This window comes from Alosa sapidissima, chromosome 5 (assembly GCF_018492685.1).
Source record: "Alosa sapidissima isolate fAloSap1 chromosome 5, fAloSap1.pri, whole genome shotgun sequence".
NCBI classification, from domain to species: Eukaryota; Metazoa; Chordata; class Actinopteri; order Clupeiformes; family Clupeidae; genus Alosa; species Alosa sapidissima.
The window spans coordinates 13,394,337-13,405,205 of record NC_055961.1 but is presented as its reverse complement, the minus strand read 5'-3'; the positions used below and the strand labels follow the sequence as shown (position 1 = coordinate 13,405,205).

At 42.0% G+C, this 10,869-nt stretch overlaps 2 protein-coding genes across 7 annotated transcripts in view; one reads left to right on the top strand and one right to left on the bottom strand.

Moving 5' to 3' along the window:
• Positions 1–110: 110 nt before the first annotated feature.
• nsrp1 (nuclear speckle splicing regulatory protein 1) lies at positions 111–7,124 on the bottom strand. The gene is made up of 8 exons (XM_042093215.1): positions 7,031–7,124; positions 3,343–3,476; positions 2,729–2,816; positions 2,440–2,496; positions 2,173–2,301; positions 1,711–1,918; positions 1,288–1,390; positions 111–1,084 (listed from the first exon to the last, which is right to left on the bottom strand). The coding sequence occupies exons 2-8, from the start codon at positions 3,360–3,362 to the stop codon at positions 319–321; spliced, it is 1,371 nt and encodes a 456-aa protein (XP_041949149.1). The 5' UTR covers positions 3,363–3,476; positions 7,031–7,124; the 3' UTR covers positions 111–318.
• rbm27 (RNA binding motif protein 27) overlaps positions 2,758–10,869 on the top strand; it is a 25,928-nt gene continuing 17,816 nt past the window's right edge. For 3 of the 6 annotated variants that reach the window (XM_042093196.1, XM_042093194.1, XM_042093192.1), the window contains exons 1-6: positions 5,871–6,099; positions 6,969–7,087; positions 8,672–8,817; positions 9,064–9,143; positions 9,459–9,700; positions 10,287–10,616. In XM_042093196.1, coding sequence (XP_041949130.1) covers positions 6,041–6,099; positions 6,969–7,087; positions 8,672–8,817; positions 9,064–9,143; positions 9,459–9,700; positions 10,287–10,616 — 976 coding nt within the window. In that variant the 5' untranslated portion in view covers positions 5,871–6,040. Of the gene's footprint in view, positions 2,845–5,870; positions 6,100–6,968; positions 7,088–8,671; positions 8,818–9,063; positions 9,144–9,458; positions 9,701–10,286; positions 10,617–10,869 lie in introns of those variants that run through there. The other 3 variants (XM_042093198.1, XM_042093195.1, XM_042093197.1) reach the window with 2 other exon arrangements.

Sequence of the window (10,869 nt, the reverse complement as noted above, 5' to 3'; positions counted from 1 at the left end):
GACACCTACTGTACCTTTTATTACATTTGCATTTGGTGATAATTTGCCAGCAGGCATATGGATAATTAATACTGTGTGCAAATGCAAAGACTTGGAAACATCAATCAAAGTACAGTGTTAACCACTTTTCACAACTAGTGGAAGATTTATTCACAAAAGACATTTCTGTACATGAACAAAAAAAGAACAACTTTTACAATCACCCTCACTTTGTCATTTCCACCTCTAGATTCCACCAAGCGGAATGACCAAGTATCCCATTCCAACCCCCTCCATTTCATCCTTAATAAGCATATTCCGAGTCTCTGCCTCCGTCTTTCAGTCCTCCTCCTTTTCAATGTAGGACTTCTCTGCTGTCCGCGCCATCTGGCGGGCCAGGTACCTCTCCCTGGCCGAGCTGACCGTCTGCTCGTTGCTGCGTTTAGCAAACTTACTGGGCTCAGGGGCGGTGCTGGCTGCAGCCGTCTCCTCATCGGGCGTCTCTCTTTTCTTTTCCTCACTCTTCTCTTTCTCTGACGTTTTCTCTCGCTCCTTTTTGTCGTTCTGGGCTCTGTTGTCGTCATTGTTGTTGTTGTTGGTTCCTTCTTGTTGGTTCTCTCTCTCTCTGTTCTTGTGGCTCCCTTGTTCTCTGCCCTCACGCTCTCTCTCTTCATTTCTAGCCTTATCTCTATCTCTCTCTCTTTCTCTGTCTCTAGGCTCCCCCCTCCCGTGTCTGTCCTCCCTCTCCTTTTCCTTTCTTCCTCTACTCCGATCATCATCTCTCTCTCGATCCCTTTCTTTCTCCCTCCTGTGCTCCTTCTCATCCCTTCTATGACTGTGCCTGTCATCCCTCTCTCTGTCTCTATCCCTCTCTCTGTCCCTCTTCCTCTCTCGGTCCCTGTCTTTGCTGTCCTCTTCTCTACTGCCTGGTGAGGGGGATCTCTGTTTCCTGTACTGCCGCTTGGAATGGCCGCTGTTGTGGGACGACTTGTTAAACTCGGTCTTCACGTCTCTGGGCTCGTCCTCGTCGGCAGAGTCAATGTCACGTGGAGGAGGAGGAGATGGAGGAGGTGTAAACTCTTCTTTCACCTTTGGTTTCACATCCCTTTGAGAGAAACAGCAGATTAATATCAAGAGGACTTAAGGAAGTGCTCTTAAGCACTGTCAGTTTACTATACTAAAAGGTCCTTAAAACTAAGATAGGAGAATTTTGATAATGTCTGTGGTGAACAAGATTGCCAAGTTATGAACTATAGCAAATACACCATGCTCTAAAGTCTGCATTCTCAGTGTAACTCTGTGGCTTACCTGTGAGTAGTCCCATCAGGTATTGCTTCTTCTCCAACCTGCTGATTCAGCAGGTGTCGGTAAAACCCACTAAGGTCCTTTTGCTTTTTCACATCCAAGGCAGCTACAGTATTCGAACACAAACAAGATAGCACAGATTGGGGTCTGGTAAATCTATATGCCAATACACAAGATCACAAAGCATTACTGAGTCGCTCAAGGATGCCCCAACTAGCATGTTCCAGCCATGTCCAATCATCAAACAACATGATACTGAGGTCAAGGTAACATTTTTTAATGTGGACACACACCTCCCATCTTCCTGTTACTACTTATCTGTGATATTTTAAACAAAGGAGTACACATTTAACATGACTCTTCATAGGGTCAAGATATGTGGAGGTATTTGATTACATCTTTCAAATAATCACATGTGTTTCTTACCTTCCATCGCCTCCTCCCTCTTCTCTCTCTCCAGTTCCTCCTCTCTTTCTTTGAGCTTTTGCCGGTAAGCAGATGTAACGTAGGCATCCTTGTCTGCAAACTTCTCCCCTTCAGCTTCCCTTTCTTTCTGGATCTTTCTCTCATCTCTACGCTCCTGTTCCTTTTTCCGCTCCTCTACTGCTCTCATTAACTGGTTTATGTACTTGGGCTGCGGGGGAATTTGTAAAAAACAAATTACACACAAATGTGAGGCGCTGGATAGAAGAGATTCAAAAACAGGTTATGGCACCTTGATATTCTAATATCTATTGACACTTCATTTCAGTTACAATAATTCATATTTCTTGAGCTTCCCTGGTAATTTAACTGCAAAGTGCAATTGTTTGTTGAAATTAAGTAAAAGCATGGGGTACAGCATATAGCATAGCATGTAGGTAAAACTAACAGGAATTTCAAACTTACCTTCTTGTCTGTGCCTCCAAGGATTTTCTGATGACTCTCAAGCCTTTGTTTCTGAATATCATCATACACACTGTCATACTCGTAAACACTACTGTCCTGCTCCAGTGCTTTATGCATCTCCAGCTTGGTCTAATAACAAAATAACAAAACCATTTTGTACACTCAGTCACAACAGGTAGTTGGGGAGACTGAGGTAATAAACAAAACAGTGGCAGAAGTCACATTTGGCATTCATACTGTTTTTCATTTAATTAACAGTCATCCTACCTGTTTCATCATCTTCTTCTTAATGGCCTCCTTCTGCAAACTCTTCCCAACTGATGTCTAAGGAAAAACATGTTTACACTGTCAGTTGACTGGTCAGTCACCCAGCAGCTACTTTGTTTCAAAGTAATCATATATAACAAGGCAAGTAAACATGACCTACATTCTTTATTCATGTCCCGAGAACATTAACAATCTTTGATACATTACATTGGTAGACATATATTAACCATGTTTACTAGCTAACCTGAGTAATAAAGTCAACGTCGCATTACTTTCAACAGTTCATTACCTCTTCGTCAGAATCATCTCCAAACACAGATGATGCTGGGAGAGTTTTGGCTGCCTGGCTTTTTTTCTGGGATAGGATTAACCCGTATCTGAAATAGAACAGAAGGAGAGTACAAGGTTAGTTATGATTAGGTAACTATCTAGTTGATGTATTCACAACGATATCTGAGCACAGCAATGAGCAGATCATTTTTATGTTCGGTTGTTATGGCTGTGCATAACCAAAATATTGTGTGCATAACGTTACTTAGTCTATGGTGCGTACTCATGACTTTCTACTTAATGACCTATAATGCTTTTAAGTGCAGTCGTGTGGAACATAAGGTATTGTAGTTACAACAATATTGTACAGGAAACATTAAAAACACAGTACATTGGCTGGATAGCTGGCATCTATACGAGGTAATAACTATTTATTTATTAGCCATCTGACGTAGCTAGCTAAGTTAGCTAGCAAACAAACTGTATTGCTAGTTAGCTGGCAAGAGTGGCCTATTAGTTGGCCAGATGCATAGATTATACATTTGCTTAATAATGAATTTCCATTCAAAGGAATACAAATCAAAAAGTTACTTTTCTATGCATTGAATGATAGTCGAACCGAGTCGAACTCACTTTTTTACAGGAGCCGCCATGTTTCCCCGTCTTGTTTTTGTTCTTCATTTGTTCGTCTGAGAATCTAGTTCAGGTACATTGCCGCCACCTATTGAGCAGGAGTAGGCCCGTTTTACTTGATGAGCCCTGACAACCTGCAATACACAAATTACTAATTTGTTAAATTATTAATTTAAAAAGTCACAGTGACTTTCATCATTTCGTGATCATTGTAGCCCATGAGGACCTGGTGTTTGGATTGTGTAGTTAATTGTTCTCTTTTACATCTAGTATGCAAAGGTATCCAGATTTTTTGTTAGGCCATATGACTCAGCCCATTTCCCCCCACAAATGTCTTCCCTCTTTTTCTCTGTCCCACATGCCTTGCATAATGGTACATCTATCACATGTGTCTTAAATTTGATGTGTAAAACAAGTGCAAATTGGAGATTACCACTTTTACATTACATTTAGCAGACACTTCTTGACCAAAGTGACTTACATATGTCAGCTATATTACAAGGGATCACATTGTCCCCGGAGCAACTTGGGGTTAAGTGCATTGCTCAAGGGCACAACAGTGGAAGCCGGGAATTGAACCGACAACTTTCAGGCTACTGCACGCTAGCCCAGCTCCTTATCCACTACACTACCACCACCCCACTGCATAGGATTTAAACATACCACTTACCACATTTACAGAGGGTGGCCTTGCTGCAGGGCATGCATGGAACTTCTGCACACTGCATGTTTTCTCACTGACAAACCTCCAGAAAAAAAATCTCACAACTGTTGTATTCTTGCTAGACATACAAATCCAGAGCTATTGCAGTGTCGGATGGACGGGAGGGGGGTTCTATGTCTAGCAAGAATACAACAGTTGTGATCTTTGCACTGCAGTGCTTTTTTTGCACTACCTCCACACCCTCTACCATGACATCTGACTGCATCACTTCCACTTACAGTATGCATACTGCATCACAGTGTCAGCTCCCTGCCTGAAATCCAAAATCTGTTGGATAGACTATCTAAATTGTATTCCACTTAAAGTGTTGTAAGTGTTTATCTTGTTCGGTGTGCCTATGAGTGTGTTAAGTAAGTAAGTAAGCTACTTGATGCATTTTCCACAATATAAAGTATCTATCTATCTAGATATAGGACTGTGGGTGTTTTAATAGCCTGCAGTTGGTATTTACAGATTTCCATAAGTTGCTATAATTAAGAACAGCAAATTAGAGGGAGAAATAGAGAAGAAGAGGAGGTCACACTTGATCTGCTATCACAGTGTTTCTCAATTTTTTTCAGACCAAGGACCACTTAACCAATAAAAAAAACCTCACGGACCACTAGCTAAAAGAAAGAGTAAACCTACTTCAACCGTATATATTACACAATAGGCCTCCTCACCTTCCTTTTTGTGTCAGAGGATTCATATGATTTAAACTGGCATAGCTTACATAGGCATGTTGCAGAACTGTTTGGATTTACATACAAGTTGGTTCAACCTTGCAAGATATTATATTTTATCATGTCTGCTCGCGGACCACCAGTGGTCCCCGGACCACACTTTGAGAAACACTGTGCTATCACATCTCCACAGCTACTCAAAAGGATCAGTTATCTGCAAACTGAATTGGGTGCAGTGCAACGTCTTTGGGAACTATGAAAACAATTGGGGATATTTACAGGCTATTTATTTATACAATTATTACGTTTTTACTAGTTTTTACTATTCTGCAAGTGCACTGGCAGAATAGGCCTACATTGTGGCAAGTATGCCTTACAATTCAGAGACAGTAATATTATAATGTATAAGTATATATACTTTTTTGATCCCGTGAGGGACATTTGGTCTCTGCATTTAACCCAATCGGTGAACTAGTGAAACACAAACAGCACACAGTGAACACACAGTGAGGTGAAGCACACACTAATCCCGGCGCAGTGAGCTGCCTGCTACAACGGCGGCGCTCGGGGAGCAGTGAGGGGTTAGGTGCCTTGCTCAAGGGCACTTCAGCCGCGGCCCACTGGTCGGGGCTCAGAACCGGCAACCCTCCGGTTACAAGTCCAGAGTGCTAACCAGTGGGCCACGGCTGCCCCAAAGTAACGAATTACTTTGAAATGACAGTAATAAGCAATACATAATACATTACGATTCTGAAGTAACTTGCCCAACACTGGTGTCAAGTAACCAATATTGGCCTCTTAGGCCTACTGAGACTTTGATAGAACGTTTTTATTTTATTTTTTTAGTGTTGTTTGGGGAGGGGGGGTCAAACAAACAGAGAGCACTAGCATTGTTCACTGCTCTAACGAAGCTTTTAAAATGTAAAAAGCACCGCAGGTTATTTTTATAGCTGATAAAAGATAATCTTTGTAGCCTATCTACCTACCTACCTACCTACAGTGTCGGTATTGCATAACTGCAAAAGCCCACAAGCGGATTACATTACTCCTCGTTGAAGAATCCGAAGCTAGGATTGGTAGATTTCACACAGCCCCTTTATGAGAAAACCTGATTGGTCTTTGGTGTTGCCTGTTAATGTTGCCATGCCTATTCGAACGTAAAGCAGTTTGTCCGACGTGCAAGTGACTGCCACTAGGTATCTAGTTAGCTACTAGCAAAGGCCCGAACTGAATAATTTTAGCTGTTGACGATGAAAGTAGGAATATACAACAAGGCAGTCTATTTGTAGTCCGTATAAAAGTCGTTGTAACGATGATCATAGAAAATGTTGACGCCTTGAAGTCATGGCTTGCGAAACTCCTGGAACCAATGTGAGTGATGGACTTTTTACATTCTCGCTAGCTGACACGAACGTTAGCTTGCTTTCTCGCTAACATCGTTATAGCTAACGTTAGCTGGTAAGGTTGCTAACTATCTAGCTGGCGTTGTGTGTGGAAAAGTGGTGAGTCTGTAATCTTGATATTGTTATGGAAGTAAGATATGTGATCATTGACATCATCCACAACTACATCCCTCTTAATATATGGACATGACTGAAATCTAAATTCAGGAATCTCTCTGCTCGCTTGCTTCAGTTTCTCTTTTAGCTGGCTAGCCCCGTAGCATTCTGGTTAGCCAGTTTATCTAAGGATTCTGATTGGTTGTTTTTATGCTAGCAAGCGTTAGTTTGACGAACTGACTTGCCGTCTAGTCAACGCATTACAGTAACGTTAATCTTTGAACTCAGTTTGAGTAACTCAAATTGCGTGTCTATTTTATTACAATGTGCATGATCGATGTGGTGGGTAAAGGCGTAGGTTATCTCTTGTAACACTCATTTAGTAAGGCAAAGCACCCACATGATTGCAATACACGAACACTGCAGAAGTGAAATCTTTCATTAGGCCAAGACCATATCCATTTATAGACAGTTAGCCTTTCTAGCTAACATATGCTGTTAGCTAGGCCGCCTCGTGCTTATAGTAAACAACATTTATTGTAGATAGAACAGCATCTTTATCCAGACTGCATACACGTGTGGCAAACCGGTAGCAGTTTTATTTTGCACTGATTATCTCGCTAGCTGACGTCAGTCATCATAATATCTACAGCGGGAAATTTCCAGGATAGTTTCGCCAGGGATGTCATCTCCGGCTGAATATCGTTCAACCCCTCATATTAAACACTTGATCTTTTACAGATGTGATGCTGACCCTTCTGCGTTAGCCAACTACGTAGTGGCTTTAGTGAAGAAAGACAAACCTGAGAAAGAGCTTAAAGCCCTCTGTGCTGATCAACTTGATGTGTTCCTTCAACAAGGTAAGAATGGTCAACACATCTAATTGCCAAGTCATAAACTGCTCCGTCTAAAAAGAAATAAGTTGGAGTAGGCCACAATAATAGCGACCTGCTGTCATAAAGCCTGATGGGTCACAATGAAATGCGACCTGTCATAAAGACTTAGTTCACCTGGTGCAGGCTATCAACAGGGGCAGTTGAAATATCATAGTTATGTCATAGTTATATATCAACAAAAAAGATAACGATTTAGATGTAGAGATGATCCAATTTGACTACTTTAAGAAAAGGAGAGGATATGTATACTGCTGAAGCTATAGGTGGCAAGGCATGAACTTTCAACTTTTGTTATACTTTGAGAGTTTTTGTAAGCTATGATTTTTTTGGATTTCATTTAACCTCTTCATAAGACAACCATACTGCATATATACTGCAATATTCTTGTTTGACTATTTGCCACCACAGCCTAAATCAGATTCCTTCCAAAGGCTTGATTAACTGTTTCAGGTGTGGCCAATCAGGCCTTAAATTTGCTGCTTAGCTCTGCATCCTTGTGAAGTGTTTTCATTATTCTTATCTTTTCAACATTTAATGGTAGGAAGAACAGTGTTTTCTGACAATACACAATGAAATTGTTTTTGTGAATTAAGATACAATAAACTTCTCAAATGGGGCGTACGGTTTTGGTTTTATGATTTTGTCAAGGCCAGATACAGTGTTGGGCGTTCCCTAATGATATTATAGACTGATAATTATTCTTGGACTCAATCATTGCACTGCACTTTCACTTCATATTGCATATGGTGATATCCATTTGTGCAAGCTCCATTGACATACTCCATCATAGCTTATCACTGCCCTTACTCCACTGGCAAACTCCCCATCGTAGTGACTGTTCTCTGTAGTAAGTCTGGATGTCTACCTTTTTCTCAGGATCAATAAAGTATTTGTGTACCCATCCATCTAAAAGCATGTTGGATTTGTCTGGGGTCACCCACTGTCATTGAATGAACATAAGAAAATGTTGTAAACAGCCTGTTCACACAGCATCCTAGTTCCCATTAAAGTATAACATTAGTTACGGATGTATTGGTGATGCGTCACCAAGAAGCTAAAAAATGAATTATTCACTATCCATGTAGATTGGTCAACAAACGTGAATTGGTTTGACTAAATACTTACTCAGCTGATCGCTGAAACAACACTGGATTGAGCAGCTATTGTTTAAGTGTATTGTTTGGAGATCAGCGGTTACTCCTGAAGTTACCTGGGTAACGCCAGTATCCTTGCTTTGTAGTATGCGACTCTGAAAGCTCCAGAGTAGTTATTGTTTACACAGCTTATAGGAGCCGGAGTAAATCCAAGTGAGTAATTCAGTTAGGTCATCAGATATTTCAAAACAAGTGTAACCTCTCCAGGCAGATTAAATCATTTGTACACTTGGCTATGCAATGCAGTACACTACACTTCACAAGTTTTTTATTTTATTTAATTTGTATGTTTTTGTAGCTTGCAGCTGGACTGTTTTGATGTTGCAACCGTTTCATTAGATTGTATTTTACAATCAGTTGATATGAGGTTTTTTTCCCCCTGTTTCATTTCCAGAAACTGCAGGTTTTGTAGACAAACTATTTGAAAGTTTAGTGACAAAAAATTACATTGTGAAACCCCCGATGAAGGAGTCACCCAAAGAGGAGCCTAAACCAGTGGTGCAGAAGCCAGATGAGAAGGAAAAAAACAAGGAAGAGGAGGTACTGATGACTCTTTTTTTAAAGGAAATCAAGTCTAAATAAGTGATTAAACCGAAGTCACATTAATACAATTTGAAATATCATTATTTATTCTTTTTACCGAAGCATAGCAGTTTAATGTTGCCATTACTGTGTTACCAACATAGAATCGTTGTTGGTGAACTCAATACATTGTTCGGTATATGGAGGAGGGCATAGTGTGTGAGCGCACATCCGAGCACAGCTTGAAGGTATTGTCTTTCCCAGGTGAATCACACAGAAGATGCACGTGAAGTCAGGAGGCGGAGGAGTCCACTGAGGAACCGCCCAGATTTGAATGAGTCAAGGTGAGACATGGGAATAACCAATTTGTGTTCTTGGAAGCACACATGACTAGGATGAATTTGGCTAGGCTAACTCATTACATGGTTTGTCAAATGTACTTGTAAATGCAAAGTGCATTCTGCAGCACTAGTACGAACAGCTAATGGTGTCATTTGGAAGGTACTAGTGTTGGGCTTGCATGTCTGTCTGTATGTGTGTGTTGTGTTTGCGTTATTGTTCTGCCATATCAATCTTGTAGAGTAACTGTAAACATTAAGGATTGCAGCGGCGCTTGATTGACACAATGTGAACGAGTGCCGATTTTGTCATCCCCTCAGGGGCCGAGATGACCGGCGACGAGGTACAGACTGGAAGCGGCGAGACCTGGAGCGCCACGGGAAGGGCGGAGAGTCGTACCGCGAGCGGCACGAGCGACGGCGAGGGGGCTCCCGCGGGCGAAGCCGGAGCAGAAGCCGCAGCAGGAGCCGGAGCACCAGCAGAAGCCGCAGCGGGAGCAGAGGACGCGGGAGAGGTGAGCCGGAGAGGGAGGAGGACAGGCAGGACAGGCGGAGAAGAGCAGGTGAGTGAGTGACTGAGAGAGAGTGAAAGAGAAAAATGGATGGAAGAACATTTACATTACATTTATTCATTTAGCACTTAATGGAGGAAAACATTCAAACTATAATGCAGAGGAGACCTTGGGTAACAATTAATACTACAACAATAATTACTACAATGCAGAGGAGACCTTAGGTAACAATAAATACTACAATAACAACTATTAGTAGTGGGAGAAGGAGGAAAGAAGGGAAATGTATGGTAGGTCCCTGTTAGAGTTTAAAGGATATAGAAGGAAGTTGCCAGAAAAAAACAAAGTGATGGATTGATGGATAAAGGCCATGAGAAAGATGAAGATATGTGGAGGAGCATAAAAAGGTAGTACCGAGGAGTTTGAGTAAGGTTGAAGGCTAGATGTAAGAGTTCTGGTTTTGTTCTATTTTATGCCAAAAAGTTGCATGCGGGCTATCTATAAATGATGTGTCTGACAGAAGCTATGGACGGACCGTTACCAAAGTGTTTTTTGAAATCTACTCTCCTTAAACCTCTGGCTGCCCTTTGGGGATTGACATCATTGTTAAATGTGTGCATATTTATTTTTCCCTCAGAACACTGGTCCAAGTTTGAGCAAGAGAGGAAGGAGCAGGGTGCCTACATCCCCACCGCTGCCCCCATGGGCAACGCTCCTCCTCCTCCCCCCTACCTGCTCAACATGAATCCCCCTCCGCACAAGTTCCCCCCCTGCTCCTCCTCTTCCACCTCCTCCTCATCGTCTTCCTCAAGAGGCCCGGCGGTCCCCGTCTCCGTCTCCATGGCAACGCCAGCTCGTCAGCCCGACAACACGACGGAGAGCTGGTCCAGTTTCTACCTGAGTCAAGACAAGAGCAAGTCGGTGGACGCCAGCCCTTCCAAGAAGCAACGCTGCAGAGACTACGACGGTGAGCAAAGACACGCACACGCACACCACACACACACACACCACACACACACTTGTTCCTCTTGGTATCTCCTTCCACACATATATAGGTTGTCATGGGTCTGATGTTGCACAATGTTTGATGAGGAAGTTACCCTATTGATGTTATTGTTGACCCATGTACTGGGTTGACTTGTGAGAATGCTGCTGTATTGTTTGCATTTGGGGGGTTTCCACTAATGGACTAGGGAGATATTTTTGAGCTTTTAAAAACT